The sequence below is a fragment of the Triturus cristatus genome, chromosome 10 (genome assembly GCF_964204655.1).
Source record: "Triturus cristatus chromosome 10, aTriCri1.1, whole genome shotgun sequence".
Lineage (NCBI taxonomy): Eukaryota > Metazoa > Chordata > Amphibia > Caudata > Salamandridae > Triturus > Triturus cristatus.
Genome location: NC_140593.1, coordinates 372,911,512 through 372,936,685, shown reverse-complemented (window position 1 = coordinate 372,936,685; position 25,174 = coordinate 372,911,512). Strand labels below are relative to the sequence as shown.

General features: G+C 43.2%; 1 protein-coding gene across 1 annotated transcript in view; it reads left to right on the top strand.

Annotated features, from left to right (window-relative positions):
* Window positions 1-25,174, top strand: part of RAPGEF5 (Rap guanine nucleotide exchange factor 5) — a 970,266-nt gene that overhangs the window by 400,018 nt on the left and 545,074 nt on the right. The window contains exons 5-6 of the mRNA XM_085631598.1: window positions 4,579-4,747; window positions 15,742-15,823. Coding sequence (XP_085487724.1) covers window positions 4,579-4,747; window positions 15,742-15,823 — 251 coding nt within the window. The remainder of the gene's footprint in view (window positions 1-4,578; window positions 4,748-15,741; window positions 15,824-25,174) is intronic.

The window sequence follows — 25,174 nt, the reverse complement described above, 5'->3', positions numbered from 1 at the left end:
CAGCAGGCGATCGGTGACCTCCGTCCTGGTAAAGCGCTCGGACCGAACGGCATACCCATAGAGCTCTACAAACTCCAGCCAGACGTCACCAGTAGGTACCTCAAACTCATGTTCGATAGCTGTAAAACACAAGGGCGGCTGCCCCGGGACCAGCGGTTGGCGACCATAGTCGCGATTCCGAAAGAAGGTAAACCTAAAGACGCTTGCGCATCATACAGACCCATCTCGCTTCTAAACGCGGAACCTAAAATACTTGCCAAAACGCTGGCCAACCGGCTCAAGCCGGTGCTCTCGTCGCTAATACACCCTGACCAATCGGGATTCATGCCCCACCGCAACACGGCCCTCAATATCAGAAGATTGCATGGGGTGCTGGGGCAGTGCCACAGTCTGCAAGAGGACGCGGTGGTGGTCTCGTTGGATGCCACCATGGCCTTCGACACCCTAGAGTGGCCCTACATGTTCGCAGTCCTCCGCAAGTTGGTCTTTGGACCTCAGTTTATCGCTTGGGTGCGTCTACTCTACGCGGAACCCCTGGCGCAGGTGCTTGTAAATAACAAGGTGTCTGAAGTATTCACGCTGGCCAGAGGAACTCGACAGGGCTGTCCCCTGTCCCCCCTCCTATTCGCCCTCTCCCTTGAACCGCTTGCGGCCTGGATAAGACAGGTGGCCACCGTGCAGGGCATAACATGGACGGAGGGATGGGAGGATAAGATATCTTTATATGCCGACGACATACTTCTTTACCTCTCGAAGCCGCGCGGGTCATTGATCGCGGCGCTGAATATATTGGACAGTCTCGGCCGCAATTCTGGCTTCCGAGTTAACTGGGCCAAATCGCATTTATACGTCCTCCGTGGGGACCCTCCCAGGCTCCCTGCCTCTTGCCCTATTCGGGTGGCAGAGGACGGGTTCAAATATCTCGGAGTGTATATTACCCTTGATAAAGCTCTGCTCTATGAACACAACCTCAAGCCGCCGCTCCTTCGGCTTCAACGGGAGGCGAAATCCTGGCAGCATCTGCCCTTGTCATTGCTGGGCAGGGCAGCCCTATTTAAGATGCTCTCGCTCCCGCGGTTTCTATATGCCCTTCAAAATTACCCGCACCTGGTCCCAAACAGCTACTTTCTGGCAATCGAAGCGGCGCTCCGCGAACTCCTCTGGGCTGGGCAGCCACGAATCTCACTGGCCAAACTAACGCTGGGGTGGTACGATGGCGGCATCGCTCTCCCCGATATTCGCAAGTACTACTGGGCGGCCCACCTATCCGCAATCAACCAAGGGACTTACGGGGACGGGAATGACCCGGCTTACGGGATGGATAGATGGCTGCTGCCCGGAGGCAATTACGAAATAGCGCTCTACTCTAGGCGGGGGGCGCGCACACTCACCGGCCCGACGCTGCACTCGGTACAGCTGTGGCACATCGCACAGAAAAAGCTCGGATGGTCCGGAGTCCTCACGATGGCCACGCCACTATGGGCCTCGGAAGCGTTGGGTAACCTGCGGCGCACCAAAGGATTCCGTGAGTGGGACCTTATCGGCATCTCTCAAATCAAAGATATGTGGGGACCCGCCGGGGTCCGCTCATTCGCCCAAATGCAGGAAGCCTACGAATTGGCAGATGCCGAACATTATAGATACTTGCAGGTGCGCCACTCCTTGCAGGCAAATATCCCACCGGAGGTCAAGCTGCCGCCAGCCTCCCCGCTCGAGGATAGATTACTTGACGGGCTCCTCGCGGAACATGCCATATCCCTCACCTATAAAAAGCTTATTAACAACCCCCCAGACCTGCTCCTCCCCCTCAGAGACAAGTGGATCGCCGAAGGGCTGGAAATAGATGACGAGGAGTGGACGCACGCTCTGGCCTCTCCGCGTGAGGTCGCGATATCGGCCAGATTGCGGCTCATCCAATTGAAGGTCCTGCACAGAGTTTATATATCTTGCACTAGATTACATATGATGGGCAGGGCTGACACAACGCTATGTAGGAGGGGGTGCGGGGGTGTTGGAACCTTTTTCCACGTGCTGTGGGACTGCCCCAAGATTCAGAGGTACTGGAGGAGGGTGGTGCGGGAGATGGAAGAGGTGTGGGAGGTGGGGATACGCCCGGAGGCCAAGAGGTGCCTCCTCAACATATGGGAACCAACTGACCTGTCGCCAAAAGGGAGGATCTGGGTTACACTTGGGCAAATGATAGCAAAACGGAACATTGCCAGGCTCTGGGGTAGTGCTGTTCCACCGAAACTTTCCGACTGGGCCAGCGACATGGACTGGTGCATGCTGCAGGAAAAGACAGTGTATGTGGCTAGGGGGTGCCCGCGCAAGTGGGTCGAGGTGTGGTCCAAGTGGAATGATTTTAGGGGAGGAATCTGCGAGCCTCCCTCCATTGTGCAGGATGACCCTGGAGACGTTTAGACCCGTCTCATCGCAACTTAGGGAGCTGGAGAGGGGATAGAGAGCGCTGGCTAGCCAAGGGCACACATAAAACGCAGTGCTGATCGACGGTTCGGGGGGGGGAGGGGGGGGGGAGTTGGTAAGTTCCTGCACTGTATACCTCCTGGCAATCTGCCTTATGCCGTGATTGTGTGCTAAGTCTGAGACAAACAACGCTCTTCCTTACCTCACGATACCTGTGCACGCCGTAACGCCGCCGTACCTCCGGGATGACGGCATAGGGCTGTGTGATCAGATATTCATCCAAATGTGTTTTTCGCGGCCGGCCCGATGGGTTGTTGGCTCTTTGCTGTGTATCGTAATGTCTCAATAAAGGTTTTTCAAAACTTAAAAAAAAAAAAAAAAAGAAAGATACGTACACTTGTGGCGGCGTGTGTTATTAAGGTTTATGCACGTGCTTCACTCAGTACATGTCCGTGCTCTGTTCAGCTTGTGTCAGTCATTCAGAGCTGTATTTGCAGTTTTGCTTTGACTGACTTCTCTGATAGAGCACGCAGATGCGGCTGCGGGCTCGAGCACTGTTTTCCCTGCAGCTTCCGTGCTTCCTCCAGGACCGGCGATGCTGCACTGATATAACCGCGCTCCCTGCATCTTTCATTCAGCCCTGGTTGGCTGCAGGCTGGTGCGCGCATGAACATAGGGCACCTTGATGGCTCCACAGCAACACCAGCCATATCCGGGCTGAACTGCAACCCCACATCTTTCCAGGAAACAGCGATTCCCTGTACGGACAGACTGCACCATTCCCTCCCCAAACCCTCATCTCTGCAACTCACGACCTCCAGCCAATAGTACTCCCGGGACTGAAGCCCACCACAAGCAGCTCCACACAGCAACCCCGAACAGAAGATCATTGAAAATTGGCAGCTCACTGGGAGTCACAAACAACATCATTCAATGGACGAAAATACCCTAGCGTCTGCACAGCCACCACATGCAACACCACTAACTGGACTGAACACCTGCACGTCACCTATTCCCAGCTTCTCCTTCACTGCTGTGCTCCCAAAATAATGCAATAGGTCTCGCATTATTAAAGTTTGAGCTATTGGTGTTGCATCATTTAGCAATGCCAATAGCTCAAACTTTAATAATGCGAGACCTATTGCATTGCAAATGCTTGTTTGTGTGGTTATAAACAAATGGCAGCAATGCCAAATCCCTTAGACAATTGCAAAATTATCAGGAAAAGCGCTTGGCTGAGTGACAGTGTCATCAGAGGGATAATAGCAGGTTTTTTCCTGCCTTTTTGTGTACTTTGCTTATTAAGCGCAAATCCCTGCAAGAAGTGCTGACTCGACAGTACAATTTTTCTGTCAACAGTTGTTGTCTGAAGGGGTATCTCTAAGAGAGGAAAATGGACTCTATACATTGAATGCCAATTCTACAATAATAAAAAGGAATGGAGAAATGGCAAACGTGCTAGTAATATTCAAGTCACTCCTTTGGCGAATCACATCATAATTGACTTCGAAAAATGCATTAACCATACAAGGACATCCATAGTGGTTCGCAGAAATAGTGGACTGATTTGGCTACTCAGTCCCTAAGGAATCACCATGGGTTTCAGTAGCCTGATCTTGCATGTAAACTGCGTAATGCGCTTTGAAAGAGGAAAGGGAGCCTTATTTTAATTTGAAAAGCCATGATGGGTAGCAATCTCTCCTAGGAAACATTTGAGCCAACCGTGCCCTCCCCTCCTTGCGAAGACAAATATAGTTTGTAACAGACTGTTTGCGAACACAATCTGAAAAACCTCTTCCAAAGGTTTCCTTATTGCCCATTCTTCACCCGACCTATAACAAGTTCACTTGGAGGTGCTCAGCAAAGCCCCAGTAGCACTTAGACTCCAGTGTGCATAGGACACAATCACAGCACTATATTGACAAACGCAAAAGCAAATGCACCCAAAACAAGTTTTGTAATGGCAGTAACTATTGTTCTAGATTTTTGTTTATATTTTTATGATCACACTCTATGCATCTTAGGCCTCTGTCAACCCCCTTTTATCATATTTGCAATTATAAAAAAAACTCCTACCACGAATGTCATACATGTCTCGTTTTTGCACTACGGTACAAACAAAATTCATTAACACTCCTTTTTTCCCCTAAACAGTGGACAAGCAGCTGTGCTTTCAGGACACTTACGCCTTTTACCAGTTCTCAGAAGATGAATGTAATGAAACTTTCTGCGAGTTTGGAAGGGACAATGAATGGGAGAATGGGGTGAGGCTTTTACAGAAGCTTGTGCCGACGGTTCCATCCAGTCCCAGCTTTTGTGGTCTGTAAGTATTGTTTGTGAATATGTAATTAAATACGATCTTTGTTTGCTCTGGAAATTACTTATGGTATTTCACTTAATAAATACACATTGTAAATCTGCATGATATTTTATTAAAGTAATACCAACAAAACCCGCAGTGAATTTACCCTAACGAATCTTTGATGAGGAAGGAGACGACTCTGGGATAAGGGACTTGCTTTGGCCTGAAGCTCCCACTAACACCTTACAAAATACACCACATGAGCTGGTTTATTGTAAATTTCTCCCATATAAAGTGCATCAAGGGAATAATACCAACCACAATTAATGGGACAAAATCAATTATTCTCTTACTTCATGCAGCTAAACGTTTGATTATTGGATCTTCACATTCTAACATTCGAACTAAACTCTAGTGAAATTTGACCACAGATTCTCAGTAGTTGGCACATGGATATGGAATATACTTCTCCAAGATATCAAGGATAAGGGCACTCTGCTTACCTTTAAGAAACATGTAGAAAAATCCCTTTTCAGCATCCTTTTGTGGCACCCAGGTACGTTATTGACTGAAATCTAAGGACAAAGTGTAGTTATAAGTTATAATTAGGTGCTGAAATATTAATTAAACTAACATTTAAAAACTAAGCAAAACACTGAAATTCAACAGGTATAGTTTACTGAACAACTATAACTTGCACCACCACCATGCACTACTTATCGTCCCATACATTACTTCAGTCATGACATGTTAAATGACATAATTGGTCACATCACTGATTACACCATAGTCCTATACAGCATAGAGTTACTGTGTGCACATGTGTGGGTGCATAGCATGGACATAGCATAAGGTGTGTAGGCAGGTGTTGTGCATGTTGAAAGTAATATGGTGAACAGTTCACAAATTACTAAAGTTGGAGTACAAGTATCAATCCATGTTTAACAAGGTATATATGGATTGAGCGCACCTGATGTGAGTTTCAGAGGTATGTTTCAAAGTAGCATGTGGCCTAAAGCCAAAGCCTGCTCCAAAAGTCTGTGAGAAAGTCCAGTGCTTCTGTTGAGCATAAATTATTCACCAGTTGATATCTGGACATGTGCACATGTTAAATAGTGTTATTACAAAGCTATAGACAAATGTAATGCAGCTTAGATGTTTATTAGATGTAGATGTTTGTTTCCAGATCTTCGCTGAAGATATTGAAGCATTGAGAAATGCTGAATAATGTAGAAAGTAAGGTTGCCCGGCTGAGAAGAAGATTTTCTCACACCGGCTTTGTAAGCATGCCTATAAGGATCTGTGCTATTGTGCCCATCTCAGGAATGTAGGGTATTTTGCTAGGCTTCAGAAAGTTGTCGTAAGGTCTAGCTGAAAGTGTCTTTTCAGCTGCAAGGGCACACTTGTCAACCTAATGACTTAAAATTCTGGGTCATCTGAAGTCTGTAAGACAATCACTTTAAGGTGAATAGAAAACTAGCCACAGGTGTAGCGTTAAAATACTTTAAGTCCACAAACATTACAGGATACTATCACTATTGTGTTTTGTTTGGTTTCTAAATTTGAGTTTCATTATTATTTCCACACCTAACTATAACATCCCTTTAAACATTTTCTTCAGTGACTTTCTAGGGTTTTTAGGGTAAACTGAGATCTTATTACCATACGTGTGGTGGTTTTTATTATCATATTCATCCAACTCCCCTGCTGGATGGGCTGCTAGTGCTGTCCTCTGGCCTAAACCCAGCCCAGTGCAGGTGGGCAACTCCCAACTGCGCACAGCCTTTGGCTGTGAGCAACAGGGAATTGAATGCAGAACCTGACCTCCAGCCGTGCCCTTCACCCAAACACCTGTGGTTGGCTACCTGTGAGAGATTTCGTGCAGGGCCCCTCCGCGTGCCAATATTGGCCCTGGGTACCCATCCCCAAGGCCTCATCTTTTATTAATTGGGGAGGGGGGCCATGCGGCCCCCAACACAGGGTGATGTTGGCCCTGGATACCCGCTCCCTTTTGTATCCACAGCCAGGCCCCAGGGGATGGGGTCCTCGGAGACGAACGTGGCCCATGAAGGTGGCCCCCCTCCCCATATTTTTTTGGGGCCAGGTCCCAGGGGATGGCATCCCCGGACCATAATCGGCTCAGGATGGGGGAAGTGCAGGCCCCCCTACCCATTTTTAAAATCCCCAGGGCCTAAATCAGCCTGGGGAGGGAGGCCAGGTGTGCCCCTCTCCTTAATAACAAACTTATTTTTCCCCCGAGACCTAGTCCACCCGGGGAGGCAAAGTAAAGCAAGTGCTTGCTTTTTTTCTCAATTGTTCCGTGGATCCTCCACGTATTCATGACAATATTGGAATAAAAAAAGTTTTGGGCCAGCAAGCCTAGGGGGCAGGGTATTCCTGCCCTATCCTCTTATGATTTTTCCCTCTTTTTCTTGGGACTCAGGTGAGTCTGAGTCCCAAGATGGCTGCCAACACTTCCTGGTTGAAGTGTTCCCCTCCCCCCTACAAAGCAACCCCCCTCCCAAAACAACGACAACAAGTGTCACAATCCAGCAGGACTCCTGAAAAAAGTTAATTTGAAAAGGGCGCCAAGGCGAATCCCTGGGGCTGTATTAAATAAGGAGAGGGGGCCATCCTTTTATTGTTACTAGTCACAAAGGGGGATGGGGTCCCCAGAGCCTAAGAGGGCTCAGGGAGTATGAGCCACGTGGCCCCCTTCCCCATTAATTTAAAAAACAGCCCTAGGGGATGTGGTCCCCAGGGCTATCAAGGCTCGTGGAGTGGGGCCATGTGGCCACCTTTCCCTTTATTTTAAGTTGTAGGCTTGGGAGATGGGCTTCCAGGGTCTAAAATGCATCGGGGAGGTGACCCACATTGCCCCTCTCCCCTTCGATAAAAAAAAATACTCTGTGGAGATAGGGTACCCAAGGTCTAATAAGGCTCGGGAAAGGGCCACCTGGCCACCCTCTCCTTTAATAAAAAAAAAATAGCCTAGGGGATGGAGTCCCAAGAGCCCAATAAGACTCGAGGAGGTGGGGCCACCCAGCCCGCCTCACCTTTCTTAAAAAATAAAAAAGTCCTCAGGAATAGTGTCCCCAGGGCCTAATAAGGCTTAGGGAGGGAGGACACATGGGGCACACACGGCTGGGGATTAGGTTTACATATGATGATAAAATATTATTTTACGTTAAAATAAAACTAGAAATTCACTAAAAAAACAAACGTTAAAGTAACATTATAGTTTGGTGTGGTGAAAGATTTGTTTTGAAGAAAAAACCTTAAAATTCACTGAAAAAAACAAAGGTTAATGTAACATTATAGTTAGGTGAATATGTCAGTGACAACATTCCTATTTTAAACAAAAAAACACAGAAATTTACCAGTTATAAGTAGCAGAGCTAACTATAACTTGCACTCATGCTATGCACTTCTTCAGACCTCTCATATTAAATCACCTATGGCATGTTCTGTGGCATTTATGACATCACTGATGACAAATCAAATTACATCATTGATGACATTAATGATGTCATCATCCAAGTTTCTTCTGAACACATTGCTCTATAATAGGGTATAGCATTAAATGATGTTTGACTGGTGACTTTCTTTTATTTATTTTTTTCAGTTCAAAATGTTAATGTTGTCACTGACATATTCACCTAACTCTAACGTTACTTTAACCTATGTTTTTTTTCAGTGAAAATCTATAGTTTTTAAATCTCTTCACATTGAGGTAAGGACACTGCGACACAGCCAGGGATTCACCAAATCCTTAGTTTATTAGATAAACATCAGCATCGGGTGCGGACACAAGAGCAACGAGTTTCAGCCGATGCCTTTAACAGGGACAAATATATATATATTCACTGAAGAACCAAAGATTACAGGGACATTATAGTTAGGCTCAGATTTCACTTGTACAAAACCATTAAAATTCAGCAGTTATAGTTACCTGATCTATCTATAACGTACACCCCTGCAATGCACTGCTTATGACGTCATAGATTAAATCACTCATGACATAGTCAGTGACATCAGTGATAACATCTCAAATAACATCACTAATGACATCACAGATGGTATCATCTATTGATTGTGAGTGCTTTCTAAAAGTTTCTGAGTGTTAAACATATATACTTAGGTACCTCAAAAGGTAAATTAGTTTAGTTTATGTACTACTAATGATTGATTCTATACTAAAGCATATATTATGTGAGTGTCTATTTAACTGTGTATGTCCTTGTGTGAGTGGGTGTGTGTATTTGTGAATACGTGGGTGTGTGAGTGCTTGTATGGGTGAGTGGGTGTGTACGTGGTGTATGGATGAGTGTGTGGGAATGTGATAGACTGTATAGATGAGTGAGTGGACATCTGAGTTTTTGTATGGGTGAGTGAGTGGCTGTATCAGTGGCTGTATGAGTAAATGAGTGGCTGTGTGACTGGCTGTATTGGTGAGTAAGTGAGTGTGTAAGTAGCTACAAATGGTAAATGACAGAGTGCATGAGTGGCTGTATGGCTGAGTGTACAAGTGTGTGAGTCTCTATATGGGTATGTGAGAGGGTACATGAATGGCTATATGGGTTCCTGAATGGGTGTGTAAGTGGGTGTATGGGTGTGTGAGTGGGTATGTAAGTGGCTGTATTGGTGAGTGAGTTAGTGAGTGTTATGGAGGCTGTATGGGAGACTGTGTTTCTCGTTGACTGTTTTGGTGACTGAGTACATGTATTGGTATCTGTATGAGTAAGTGATTGGATGTGTGAGTATCTGAATTGGTGAGTGAGTGGTTATGTGAGTGTCCATATGAGTGAGTGGGTGTTTGAGTGGCTCTATGCATAAGTCAGTAGGTGCATGATTATTTGTATGGGTTTATGAATGGGTATGTGAGTGGTTGTTTGGGTGCATGAGAGGTTGTATGGGGGTGTGAGTGGATACGTGAGTGTTTCTATGGATAATGTCATCACTGATATAACTGAACATGTCAGGAGTGATGTATTACGTGAAGTCATATGCAGTGCATTTTGGGGGAGTAAGTTATAGTTAGCTCAGGTAACTAAAACTGCTGAATTTCAATGGTTTTGTACGAGTGAAATCTGAGCCTAACTAGAACGTCCCTGTCATCTTTGGTTTTCATCAGTAAATTTTAAGATTGTTTTTATTCTATTTCCTAACTATAACATCCCTGTAACCTTTGTTTTTTCAGTGAATTTCTAAGTTTTTTTTCGATTCTACATCCTAACTCTAACGTTCCTGTAACCTTTGTTTTTTTCTGTGAATTTCTAAGTTTTTTTTAATGCTATTTCTAAACTGTAACATCCCTGTAACCTTTCTGTCTCTGCTTCTTCCCTTTGTCACCATTTTTCTTTTGTCCTTTTTCTCCTGCTTTCTCCCTTCTCTCCCTCTTGCTCTGGTTGAAAGTCTTGAGAATGTGGCGTAGCTAGGGTGCCAGTCGCCCTAACGCAATAAAGAAAATTGGGTCCCCCGAATTCCTATTGGATATGAAAATGCGGCTATTATTGGGGTGGAGTGGACCACTCACTTTTTACAGACACTATTGTATGAGTTTACCTTTCAAATTAATTGTGAAGCTAGAGATGGTGTTGGGCATGAGTTTTTGCATATAGAGGGCAGCATGGGCCAGGTGGTAGGGCCAGGTCATAGAGACAGGTGCTGGCAGCAGCCGATTGGTGGTGTCGAATGTTGCTGCCGGGGGCTGCATTCTCAATCTCAGCTTTCAATCATCTGCCCAGCTGTGGCAGTACCAAAGGGCCACCTTGAGGGCCTTTGAGTAAAAGGTGCACAGCAGTGTGAGGGATGCTCTCATGCACAGGGCCAATGGCTGCATCACGGTTTGGAAGTAGGAGCAAAAGCTGATAAGCATAGTTGGAAAGCTAGATCTGCAGCTTGAGAATGGGTGACTTTAAGAAGCTAATCTCACAAAAAGGTCTACTCTTCACTGCCAAGGTCATCCTAATGTAATACACTCATCCTTGATTACAACAATTATTTTGAGGATTTAAATTAATTAGCTTAATTATCAATCGCATTGACTCACTTCTGTTCAGCGCCTTTAAAACACGAGCTATGCTATTGCGCCCTCATTTTCTAGGACGTGCAACAGAGGGCAAGTACTGCATGAGGCATTGCTAGCTGGATGTGGTGCCAGTTCACCCCATGCCACCACTGTAATGTAAACACTGAAAAGACTGAATAGCAAAACATACAAAATGGGTGACAATCACCAAAGTGCAAGGGATAGCAAGGAGACTTCAAGGTGAGACTAACTGACATCTGTGACATACGATTGGGTAAAGCAGCTGTGGTAATTGAGGTTTTCAAAACAACAGGGGATTTCTGACTTAGAGAGAAGTGATATGTTCCTTCTGACTTGCCTCAATCCGGACCAATTTTAAAGCCACCATTTAGAAATATGTTGTGTATGTAGTATGCTTAAAAAGTCAAAATCTGTTTGCTCCTAGTAAAACTCTGTTCTTCTCCAAGACCATCTGCCATCATCAAATAACACACTGCCATGCTTTGAAGCATGTAATGAACTCAATTTTATAAACAATCTTCAGAATGCGTACAATAAAAATGACAAAAGCTCTATTAAAATGGCTGACACTACCAGATATTATAGTCTTGCAAAAACATAATTTGCCCCCGATGTCATTTGAACACGCAACCTTCTGATATGGAGTCAGATGTGCTACCATTGTGCCATGAGTTACTATACAGTACTGCACTTGTGGATATCTTATTAGTGAGTACTATAGATGGAGCAGCTACTTTTTGTACATTTGTGTCCTTTCCTTCAATGCCTTCAGAAATCTCATTACAGGCTCATTTCTGTCTCAATCCGCCTGCTACATGGTTCAAGGTTACATATGTGTTTTCTTTTTAAACCGATGCACTCAGTGTGGCTGCAGTCTCAAATTCTGATAACCCTCACACTGGACAGGCGCTTTTGTGATTCCTGTCTCCTTTCCAATTTAATTCTGCTGTGCAAGTTTTATTTGTACTTCAGATTGAACCGAAATGAGTGAATGGGTCTGAACGAAAAAAAGAAAAAAACTATGACTATCACATGGCACTGTTGTGTAGTCTTGCACGTGACATATGTAACGCGTTGGTGCCCCTGATTTAGGTGTGCCATCTGACAAACTGGGAGGCTACCACTTGTTCTGAGTGAGTTCTCACCCTCTCTTCTCAGAACATATAGAAGAATGTCAGCATTCTCTCTGCATCCTTAGTATCAGTGATACTTCAGTATCTGCAACATCTGAGCAAAGCGCTGTCAATTAGCTTACCGTGTTATAGTGTACCTGTGTGTACTTTACTGTAAGATCTGTTAGTGTCAGATTGAATGGGCAGAAGTGTAGTACCTTCTGTATAACAATGAACTTTTAGTCTCCATATAACACACCCTGGTGGTTCCCAAATAGAAATACTTTGCTTCCATTTAATAAGCAGAGTATTGGTGGTTCAGTGGTAGGATTTTCTGCCTGCAATGTCCCAGCCAATGCAGGGCTCTCTCTTTCAATTCAAGTTTTCTTATCACCTTTAAATGCTCAATAAAGTAACATATTTTCAATATATAATTCTATTCCACCTTCTCTTTTGTGAAATGAGAATCCGAGCAAGAATAGAACCACACCTGCTTATTTATCTAAGAAGAGGTCACAGCTTTGCACAAAATGTCTACCCAACTGGAGTACTTTCTACTAGTCTAGTGCTACCTTGTTGGGTAAAAACATGTATAATCCTATGGGGGAGGGGGCTGTGCGCCCCCCTCCCTGGGCTGATTTCGGCCCCGGGGACCCAATACCCTGGGGCCTGGGCACAACTTTCTGGGTTCCCTGGTCCCAGCCAGGGTGCCCAGTATGCTATGGGACCATGGGGGGATCCACAAGGCCACGGGATCCCAGCTGGCTCCCCGCCTCCTGCAGGAGCCGGCATTGCCAATGCACACAGGGAGCTGCTAGAAATGCAGCTCCCTGTGTACAAGAGCAATCATGTCATCACTCTCCCTGCCCACATGTTTGCGGACAGGGAAAGAGGTGAAACCTCCCCTTCCAGCATGCAGGAGTTGTTTGACAGCTCCTGCTTGATGGAAGCGGAGTGTTTGCTTTTGCTTGGCAGGAGCTGCCAGCTCTCTCCAAGACAAATGAATACAGCTATGTCCCAGGGTAGGCACCCCAGAACAAAGCAAGAGCCGTCCATGGGGGTGGCAGTCCCAAGTACGATATATGGCTCTAGGAGGGGAGCAGCATGGCCCCCCTCCTTATCTGTGTACGGGTCGGCTCCGGGGAGGTGGTGGTCTCTGGGGCCATATATGGCGTGAAAGAGCCTTTAGGCCCCACTCCCAGTATGTTTTCCTTTTTAGTCCCTGAGGAGATAGAGGTTCCCAAAGTCCAGGGGGGAGGTCTGTGCGGCCCCCACAAATTATTATTGCCATGGGGAGGTGGTTGTCCCCTTGGGTTTCTACATGCCCATTGGTAGAGCTCCGTGTGGCCCCCTCCTTTATTGAAAAGTTCTTGGGAGGTGGTGGTCCCTAGGGTTCAAAGAGCCTCAGGAGGGGTACTATGTGTGCCCCCTTCTTTTGTTTTTTTTAAACGCTCCCGGGACCTGGGCCAATCCACCGGCCCTTTTCAAAACAAGCGAGGGAGCCCATGCTTGTTTTGTTTTGTTTAAAAAAAAATGTTGCTGCAAATTTTGTGAATTCATGGCAAAATGCGTTTAAAAAAAATGTTTTTTTGCCCCAAAAGACCAAGGCATGGGGGTCAGGGTATCCCTACCTTGCCCTCTTTTCTTTTTTTCACGCTTTTTTAAGCTCTTGGCTGAGCCAAGTCCCAAGATGGCTGCCAGCACTTCCTGGTTGAAGTGTTGGCAGCTAATCAGAGCTCTGCAGATCTCTGCACAAGCTTTTCATTATTAGCGAAGGCTTCGCAATCGTAGATATTCAAATTTGGATTTCCTTTAATTTCTCGACAACTACTGAATAGATTTACACCAGAGAACTGAAAGCGTAGTATGCATAAATAAATTTACCTTTCTGTCAATTTTGGTGTAATTCCGTCCAGTGGTTTGGGCTGTTGCCGTGTTCAAAACTTTTATGAGAATTAACATGGAAAAATCACTTTTTTTGACACATCCTTTTTCTCAGCCCCCACTTGATGAATCACCCTGAAACTTTCCATGCGCAACAAGAATCACCGGCACACTTTTTGGGGGAAATGTTTGTGAAGATTCGTCAAAATGTGCCACAGATATAGGAAAGTCAAAAAAAGCTTTTCCTATGGAAACGTGGTTGTAGCTATAACTATCTACTGTCTACTGCCACTAGGTTACATATAACCTATATATAATTTATGGTTTATGGGTGCATAAGGGAATTGGTGGTAAGAGTGCTTTGAGGCTTTAGGGGTATGGGGTTGTAAGGGTGTTTTTATGGCTTAGGGTTCAGTAGGATTTTATGGTGGTGAGGGTATTTTTAGGGTTAAGGGTTTTTTAAGGGCATTGGGTGGTAAGGGTATTTTTTAGGATTCATGGCTGTGTAAGGGTATTGGTTTGTAAGGATGTTTTTAGGGTATTGGAAAGGGAAAGGATATGGGGTGGTAAAGTTATTTTAGGGTTTATGTGTAGGTAAGAGTATTGGGTAGTAAGGGTGGGTTTAGGAGTGGGTGAGGGCATAGGGTGGTAAGGATGTTTTTATGATTTAGGGATGGGAAGGGGTTTGGTGTGGTAAGGATATTTTCAGGGTTTAGGGGCGGCTAAGGGTTTTAGGTAGTAAAGGTGTTTTTATGGTGTATGGGTGTGTAAGGGTATTAGGTGGTAAGGGTGTCTTTAGCATTTAGAGGTGAGTACGCGTATAAAATGGTAAGTGTGTTTTTAGGGTTTAGGTGTGGGTAGGGGCATATGGTGTTAATTGTGTTTTGGGGATAGGTAAGGGTATAGGGTGGTAAGGGCATTTTTAGGACCTAGGAGTGGGCAGGGGCATAGAGTGCCAGCTGATAAATTCCACTGACACAACTTCCCAGAAGGCTGATTGGCAAACCTGCAATAACAGTCAGATTTTTCTAAAGTGTTTCCTTACAAATCTTTTGGTACAAGTACACTGTACAGTTTTCCATCAAAAAAATGTTCGTCATTAGGCTTCTAGAGTTCAAGAAATGGTCAGTCAATGCACTAACTGTTCAATGATTCTTTAAATACAAAGCATTGAGATAAGTGGATAAGTGACCACCTTTTTCCTACCTTGCAAATGTACAAATGCAGTTTGCCTCACACTTACTTGTGAAACATTTCTTTTGGCTACAGTGTGCCATCATTAAAAAAAAGATAGTTAACTATGTATCTTTAGGTGGAGAGATGATGGTTAATTAATCATGTATTCTCCTAGAATGGAAATCTTTGTTTCAAATTAGTATGTACAACATGTATATCAGGTTCTTTTTGCATGTGTTGTTACCATATTCCCTTTATGCTGAACAAGTGCTCAGATTTCTGTATGTATGTATATTGTATAACATTTGCAAGATGCACATATTTTACCAGCCCTAAAAGAAAATGGAAGAAGATGTTGGCAAGAATACATTTTACTAAGATTGTTTGAATAGCCAAGTCTTTGACTTCTGGTGGTAGGGAACAGGATGTGAATTTACTGAAGTAAGTGGTACATGTTATATCTGATAGTTACTCCCTTACCAGCAAACCTGCATCTGCCTAAAGTGCAAGACTTGATCAGAATTCCGGGATTTTGAGGTGGATTAAAGTGGATTTGAAAACAAATAACACAGGGAAAATACTTATTTTTAGTGTCCTTACTGTGTGCTGGAGACTTTTGATATCATAATTGCAAAACCATAATTTCCTAATGCATGATTTAATAGTAATGTATAAGTGATTCATTCCCTCATTACTATCTTACATTTAACAGTAGTTTAAAACATAGCTGTTTATTAAAAATCAAGACAATACTTTGTAGCTCAGAATTAATACTTTTCTTCTCTTTCAAGATCTTCAGCAAGACTGCAACATACAATGGAAGTCAGCAATGAAATGTTTCAACTTCAAGCTCTAGCTCAACTCACATCTGCCGTAAGTAAACTTAATGAATTATATATGATGAAGAAGGTTCAGATTCATTACTCATGTTTAACAGGAAACGTTTTGGTGGTAAAAGAGTTGTACACCGAGAACAGAATGTGTACCATTCACTCAATAAATCCTCAAAGATAATGCTGGTATATTCTTGTAGATGAGGTCTCCCTTTGTCTAGCAATTAGTTATCTATAAATTAGAAAACATGAAGACATGGAATGCATTTTCATTGAAAGTTTGCATGTTTCTGCATTTTTGTACTTATTTTACCACTCAAAGGTGTCTGCAGCTGCAACTTAAAGATTATTCGTTGGACCAAGTGTGTGGCAAAAATCTACAGGCAAATTCTTTAGCTGTAAGTGTTAAATTGATGAACCCCTGGGTCTGAGATTTGAGTGATACCTCAAATTGCTTTAGAGCTAGTATATCATTTTGTACAGTTAGAGGCCTCTGTAGGTGGTTTACCTACTTCTAACTTGGGAACTTATTCTCAGTGATATAAGAAGAATGTAGCACGTGCTCCAGGATTTCCATCTTTTCTATATGTACTGCTGGAAATAGTAGTATTAACATTTTCCCATCCTGAATTTCAGCAGTTGTATTTTTCTGAATGCTAAAATAGAACTCAAAAGTGCATTATCACATTATATATTGGGAAACCCTTTTCCAATGGGGGAACCCAACTTTATATACCCACATTGATGTTGTAAAGAGTACCTCATCATTCTCATTTTGAATGCTCATGCACTTTTCCCTCTTCACTGGACTGTGTTTGTGTGCATTTCGAGGGCGAGAGTCTACTGCAACCATTGGTGAATACCAACAAACCTATTATTTGTGGTTGTTCACCAGCTTCTACAGGTGGATCTCCTCAAACCACAAAAAACCTCCTGAAACTTGCCCTTATACATGGATCTGCTGAATTTACATCACAATGACAGAATTACTGTTTGTAGATCCATTTTCCAATAGTAAAATTTGACAGTTACTAATTCTCTAAATCAGAAATCAGAATTATATTTAAATATTTGTTTTTGTGCATTTGTGTTGAATTTAGGAGTCCAACCACTATATGTATGGGCGGGCAGGTTTACCTGAGGCAGCTAAATGTATTATAATCCCACGACTGAAAGGTGGAATGTTCCCTGTGAGCAGTGCCCTAAATCACCTTATAGCTTTATTTGGATTTTGTAGAGTTAGTCACCCACAGCAAATAGGCTGCTATTAACAGATCGAGAGACAAACAGTAGCCTCATCATAAGTATTAATGTGCTTGTCAGAGCACAGAGAAGCGAGGCACACATTTGTGGTTAATTACTTCCATATCTCAAACTGCATGCTGGGCAATTACAGAATTGTTCTGGCACCTTTCAGACAATAAATCCAACTATTGCTCCTATCGACCATATCCCCACTGTGCTTTTATCAAACAGCAATCTGTATATCCCAGCAATGATGGTTTGGTGCACAACGTAATGCAAAGTCCCAGAAAATGCAGTAGTTCAATTCCACATAGTGCCTTTATGGAGGGTGTGAAAATACTTTACAAGACAATGTGCTACAAATGCACAGTTGCAGTCTATCTGGCATGGTGACAGAAGCTGCAGTTTGAATTGTGATTTTATTAGATGACCCAGGAGCTTTGATTCAGGACATTAGATATTAGATGTTGAAATTTGATGTATATTTCCAAGCAGGTGAAATATTTTGAACTAGAAAAAGTTTAGCTTTGGCACCTTTCAGAGAAAATTATATCAATTTTGCTTCTCCATCGAAGACCTACGTTTGATCATTAATTTGTATCCTGAAGCTCTTCTGAATAAAGGTGGGAATACTGATAGAAGAAACTCCACATGAAGGGCAAGCTCTAATGTATCACCACCAACAAAACGTACTTCTACAGTGGTTAACACAGACACTAAGCAAACTCTATAGCCTCATTTCAAGTGATGTGAAAATTGGAAAATTAGATTCAAATGTTATTTGCACATGGTTATACACTTCTGTTCAGTCTCCTTCATCCCTACTATGAGGAGATTGGCTTCCAAAAATGATAGGAAAGACACTCATGCTCGCTGTTCGATATTTTGCCAGGCCTAATCTAATATTTATAAGTCACCCCTAAGGTAAACACTAAATGCCTCATGTGCAGGGTATTTTTTAAGGTAGGACATATATATTTAATGTTTTACATGTGCTGGTAGTGAAAAACCTTCATTACATTTTTCACTGTGACAAGGCTGACCCTTCTATAGAAAAACACTGGGCTGTACTATAACAACATGTGGTGCTTAATTTCAGTTTGGTGGCAGCTATATAATTCAAAAACTCATTTTTATAATTTAAAATCCTATTCAATTGTCAAGTCGGATGTTATATGACTATTTTGAAAATGACACATTTAGAAAGTTGTCATTTTGCTGCTTAAGCCAAAAGGGGCCATTCTGGCAGTGTCCAATGTCACCTGACAGCTGATGGCTTCCCTGTGCTGAGATATGGATTGCTGTCAGGTAGTGGACATAAGGGTTGGGTGAGGAGGTGTTTTTCTTCCTTAAGCTGGATGGCCTGGCGGCTGTGCCCAGTCCCTTCCTGATCTTCAAAAGATGCATATCCTGTCTGTCAGATGTAGCTCACACCTAGGCCTGCCTCCCTTTTGGCTTGCTAGTCAGCTTGCCTCCAAACCCAATAGGAATAGGGAGCTACCAAAGACGATGGTTTTGACTGACCACCTGGGAAGGTTTTCCCATTATCATAGCTACACCTCTGGGTAGGCTCACATTTGATTGAGGGGCACTGTGGGATAGATTAGATTAAAACAGAGGAGCAGTGCTGCAAAACTGGGTAGGGTAACCCCTTGTAACATTTACCCCATTGATTTGGGATTGGCCAGAAGTTCTCCCATCCACAGACTGGCACTGCACATTAATGTGACATCTCCAGTATCTTCCTCAAAACACTTCTGTACCGGTGAAGAATCACAAGAATGACTTCTCTCCTGTCTGAACTCATGAAGGAAGACTGGACCTGCTTGCCTTGAACCTAGAACCCAAAAAGTTACTCCAAGGGTCAGTTGGCTGACCAACTGTTTGACCTACTGGGATACAACAAGCTTCCAGAGCTCTCCCTTCAACTGCCCAGTTCCAAGTGGACCTGCTCTTGACCCTGTTAGAGTGAGTCATAACTCCCCAGTTGTGTTCCCCCAGGTCCTAGACGCTTGACTGGTGTTAGAGTGTACTCCTCCTAGCCACACTGCAAAAACTGGGACTTAGAAACTTCTTGCTAACTTTATGCATGGAGAACTGATAGATCCTGGGATCGCCTTTGAAGCTGCAGTCATCGATGTTGAATCACCTGAAGGCCCCAAATTACTGGTTTGCTCCTCTGAAGGAGATTCCAGAAATGTTTTTAAGTCTGAACGTCTAGGCCTCCCTGGGCACAGTGTTTGGACTTCCCCCCCTCAGAGCTTTCACATCTTCGTTGATGAACGCACTGGGGAACCCTCTCTGCAGACACCCGCCGTCATCTAGGCCAGCTTTGAATCCAGTTTGCGGCTTGCTCCGAAGAATACTCATCCATGACCACTTTTTATCCTTAAACGTTGCTAAGTCCAAAGGTAAATTTTCCATCGGCCAAGAAACTGGTTCCTGTACCTGACCCGCACTCCATCACGGTCAGCCTTAACTTTTGATTTTAACCCAGTCAAGCACAACCAAATAACCGCTGTTGGCACTTTGTGCCTAATTACGATCTTGGCAGATGAGCTACACCGTCACAAACAGGACAGATATCCGGTCAGACATAATACAAATTCTATAAGATATAATGGAATTGTAATACGGCGGACAGGATATCCATCATGTTGGTGATGGAGTAACCCTGTCCGCCAGGATCATAATCAGGCCCATTGTGTTTTTCGATGCAATTTTTAAACATAAACTTTGAAAGTTAATATCTCCGGTTTTTAATTTTACTGTCATTTTATTTATAATTTTTCTAAATTTGTTTGATATTTTTCTTGTGTTTTTTACTTTATAACTGTTTGAGTGCTGCATAAAACCTTTACTCATTGCCTTTAAGTTAAACCCGACTGTTTTGTGTCAAACTACCAGAGGGTTAAGCATTTACTGATTTATTCACCCTGCAAAAGACTGTGATTATTATTGAAAGTGGGTCCTCACTTCCTTCAAGTCCAATTTCTTACAGACCTGTATTGTGCTCCAATGCAAATCCTCTCCACATTATTGCTCCAGCTATAAATCAGATATACAATGATTTAGAGGTGGATCTGCTAGAGTAGACCTACTTCATAAACCAAAGCAACAGAATTAAGTATAGAGCAAGAAAGCCCAAACACTCCTGGTCCAAGCATCACATTGGCAACCGAAGATTCCCTTAGAAGTGGAGAGCACATTAGCCTTATTAAAACTGGGGCTAAAATCCACAATCCAGAAACTGGGTTGACCTTGCTTGGAAAGTTTTCAGATCTACAACATTTGAAGACTTTATGACCTAATGCTGGTATAATTTCTTATATAAGTCACATTCACTTCCCGCGGATATGACCATGGTGACATTTGTATTGTTTCTTATCTAACAAAGAAAGCGGTTACTCAGACTACATCTTTCATTAACAGGAATGGCCTTTTCCTGTTTAACTTCCCAGCATCTGTGGACCAGTTTTCTCTGGTCTTTAACCAATGGCAGACATGGGTTTGTTAAATCTAAAGGAAGGAAAGAAAGAAATAGTTTCCTGTATTACTGATTGACAATAATCAAAGGCTGAAATTAATTGGACTGATGAGGTTGCAGTCATAGGATTCAATGGTGACCTATGAGATAAACTGAAGGACACCTTAATCTCATAACAAAATTGCCTTACAGAATGTGAGGCACTGAATGATTTAATGCTTCAGATTGAAACTGTGCAGCATGCAATGAGGATGGATAATAAGATGCCTCCTCAATGATGGTTTACTCCAAGCAATACTGAAACTTGAGCTTTGAAAAGATGAGTGAGGAACCTATGCAGACAGGCTGAACATGTCATACTTTGACCATGGAGGAAAGAGAACACAGGGAAAGGGAGAGACTTAGTTTATATTATGGTCATTTCATGTGACACTGTCCTTCACTTCAGGGAAACTAACAGACTTGCATCTGAAGAGCAACCCTAAGACAAGCCTTTCATGTCAAAAAGTGTTTGTTCTTAAAAAATGCATTTTTTCAATGTCAGACTCCATATTAATGCACCTTAATTTCCAGTGAAGTTGGCAGCCTTTATTGATTGTGTGGAACCTCTGGTTGTTCAATTGATATAAATTGTCATGAAAGACATAGTATGCAGCTAGTTCAGGAAACTTTAGCAGAAGCAAGTTTGTAATTAGATATCACCCTTCTGCCACAGAGAGACGCACACCTATTTTTGGCAATTTAAAATGGGCATATCAAATCTGTAACTTTAGATGTAATGTTCACATCTATGTTTCAACTTTTGCTATGAACAAAGTGGTTATGATTTCCCAATCAGAGTTAAATTGGTAAGGTAAATACATTTTGATGACCTCTGCATATCACAAACGAATAAGATCTATAACTCAGTTTAAACCTCATTTGACATGTTTCACCTTACAAGAACAAGTGAAAGAGTTAACTATGCCTTCTGCCTATCAATACTTAAATGATGTATTCAGCAAGAAAGGAGCAAGTACATTACCCTCACAACTGACTGTACAATAGACATGCATTTTGAAGTACCCATACTTCAAAAAGTAGTATGGGTACTTTTTGAGTACCCATACTCAAGGAAGAATGTATCCATTAACACCCAAGGAAGCCCTGCCACTGAAGAAATAGTTTGAACAGAGCTTTGACAATAGATGTATTTATCATTCTGTGTCCCTAAAAAGTGTGTCTATATTTTTCATCCCTCAGCCAAATGGTCTATATAGACCATGCAACAATTAGAGAGAGCTGCGTGTGATTACCATCTGCAGTAGACATCATTTACCCCTCATCTCAGTATTATTGGATCAAGTGAAAATAGTCAGTCTTCTAGAAAGTAGGTCTCGAAGTGGCTTACAGTCTGCTGTGCTTATAGAGGGGGATGGTTAGAAGACAGAAATCAATACTAAATACTGTCAATATGAATACCTGGTTATGTCAATTGGACTCCTCAATAACCCTGCTATTTTTTTAATACTTTGTAAATGATATATTGGAGATATTTTATACTAATTTGTGGTAATCTACCTTCATGATATGCCTCAAACATGTTAGGGAAGTCCTTTGGAGATTGATAGAGAATGCCCTTTATGACAATCCTGAAAGGGCGATATTTGAGACCAATTAGCTATCATTCCTAGTCCTATTCCTAGTCTTTTCAATATCAGACAAGGACATTCAAATGTATCTAGATAATGTAAATGCTGTGGTTGATTTTCTGACTCAAAGACTGATAAACAGATCTAGAAATTATTAGAATTTGCTAATTTCTTTGGCAACTTAATTGAAGCTTTCTAACTATTGTCAAGCCCATAATAGAGATAAAAAAGAGCAATCCCCCTATTCTGATATGGGGAGTGTAGGAAGTGCCCTTTTAAACATGGTCACCCACACTTTTTGCCCTAGTACTGATGCGTTTTGACTGAAGGTGCACTTGGACCCTGCTAACCAGACCCCCGTGCCAGTGCTCTTTCCTTTAAAACAAGGTAAATGTCTAATTGTAAGGCAAGGGGCAAGGACTTTAGCACCCCTGTAAATCCTTCATAAATGATACCCCTGGTACCCAGTGCATGAGTACTGAAGAGCCCTATGGGCTGCAGCATGTATTATGCCACCCAAAGGGACACACAAAACTGCATGCAGACTGCCATTGCATGATGTGTGAAAAGGTACAAACCATTTTGAAAAAACAACACGGCACATGCCTTATATTATATGTGAGGGCACATCTGCATGAGCAAATAGTCCCCTGTGATGTCTAGTTCCATTACTAGATATTGAAATTGATCAGCCAGCCATCTTAAGGACATGACGTACTGGGGACTGGCCATTACTGGTCATTACGAGTTACCCAGCTACATGATGGCAGCACAGAAACCAATGTTGTTTGGTATCAAGCACCTTGTCTTAATAAATCTGTGTTGATGCCAGTACTAGAGTTATTATGACAAGCACCCAGAGGGCGTCTTAGAGGTGTCCCCTGAAAACCTACTAGTTGTCTAGTGTGCACGCTGACTGGTATATCCCAACATGCCACCACAGATGAGTTTCTGACCCTGCTGTAGGGGAGAACCCATAATGTCAGAAACAGTGCCTGCTCCGGTGGAAGGAGATCACACATCCTCCAGTGGATGGCTGGTGAATTAGAATGTCAAGGCCAGAGGCTTCAAAGTCTGTGCCATTCTTGATATGCGACAACGGCTTCCCCCAGACCTTGGGAATGCCACCCGCTGCCCTGCGGCCCACTTGACCAGAGCAGGTGAGAACTTAGTTAGTCAGAAGGTGTGTCACACTTTTCAGGCTAAGCGCACCCCTAAGGTGGGCCACCTGAAGTAGACAGCCAAGGGAGGATTTCACCATTTTTAATTTGGTGAAACTAGGAACTCTGATTCAGGATTATGCCCTCTCTCCCTGGGAAGTAGTCATATAGGAGCTGTAGTCATAATCCAAAAAGTTTTATTAAATTTAGCAAGCAAATCATAAAAACACAAAGTCATAAACAAAAAACATTATCCACCTAATATTAAATGAATAGACTCAGGCATATAAATAGAATAAAATCATTATAAATTCTTTAAAAAGGCAAATACTAGATACCTTGACTATGCCTCCTAAAAACTATTTTGTCCATGCCGCTTTCTAATTATCAGTACCCCTCTTATATAGTTTGAGATGGCAGAACAGATATCAATAGAATCCACCATAGCTTGCACTCAACAATGGCTACAAAACTTTTGCTCTCAGGATTTTATAAAGTGCGCAAGACAGAATAAATGCAAAGTAGTTTTTTTGCCATATTATTACAAGACATGGCATAAGATTATCAGACCAGCCACATTGATGTGTGAAGGCTACCAAAAAGTGCATTGTGCACAAACAAAACCTAGTAAGGTAGAATCTACATTGTGGATGCAGGGTAAAAATTATATAAAATTCCTGCTGATTGGTCAAGGAACTAACATTTACAAAGCTCATCACTTTCTGCAACCTCATCAGAATCTGGGTGTAGTCACCTTAGGGTAAGAAGCACTACCATGGGTGTAGTTACTACCCTACACTCCCCTAAATGCACCTATATTCAGTATTTAGGGTTCCCCTTTACACCAGGAGCTCAGTTTCATCTACTGGGAATCGAAGAAAGGACAAAGAAGAGCCAAAGTCATTAGAACAGAGGTCCTGCACCAAGATTAGTGCCAAACCCTGTCTGGCTGCCTGCACCTTGACAATTACAAAGACCAACTCCTCCAGAAGCTGAACAGTCTCCCCAGATCCTTAGAGGATTGTTCCACCTTCAGCAACTAAGCAGCATTTCCCTTGGGGTGGAGGAGCCATCCTCCTGCATCTGCCAGCACTCACTGCATCGACCCGGTACTTTGTCTTGCTGGCCATTGGGCCCACCGAGGGAGCAACTCACCAGGAAGAGGTTGCCATGAGTCCAGAAGGTCAGCCTTGTTACTCTCACCAAGTCTTTAGCCACTGACCCCTCCTGTAGCCTCTCAAAACTAATATCCTGCCAAGGATTGTTGCGTGTCCAGTCCGGACATCACTGGTGCCGGCTCCAACCTGCTATCGATGGACTTCAAGATCCATGAGACTTTCATCAAGAGTGGCCCTGCTGTCCTGTTTTCTCTCCCTCTCCAGGTTACCAGAGGCAAGTGAGAGCTTCTAACTACAGCTACCTTCCAGACAAAACACCTCTGCACCTGAGCCCCCAGCCCAGGCTCATATGTACCTGTACTCCAGAGACCCTTAAGCGTTCAGCCCCACTTTGGTTCCTGCCGGACTTGTCCCGTAGCGCCCACTTGCAGGCTTTCTTTTGCAGGTACTTCTTCCATAGACTTTAACATGTAGCATTCAAGGCTACCAACACAATCAGCACCTCTGCACCCAGACACACCAGGGCAGGTGAAACCGAACTGTTGGTGGTTTCTTGGACCTTGGCCCCTAAGCACCTTAAGTCTGAGAAGGCACCCTCAAAAAACGTGTGCATGTTTATCTATGCAGTGTATGTTTCTCCTATAGGATAACATTACTGCATTGGAGGCTCATACTTCAAAAGCATTTTTCCAACTGTAGTTTCTATTTCTACCAAAATCTATAACTCTGAAACTACTTACCTGATTTCAG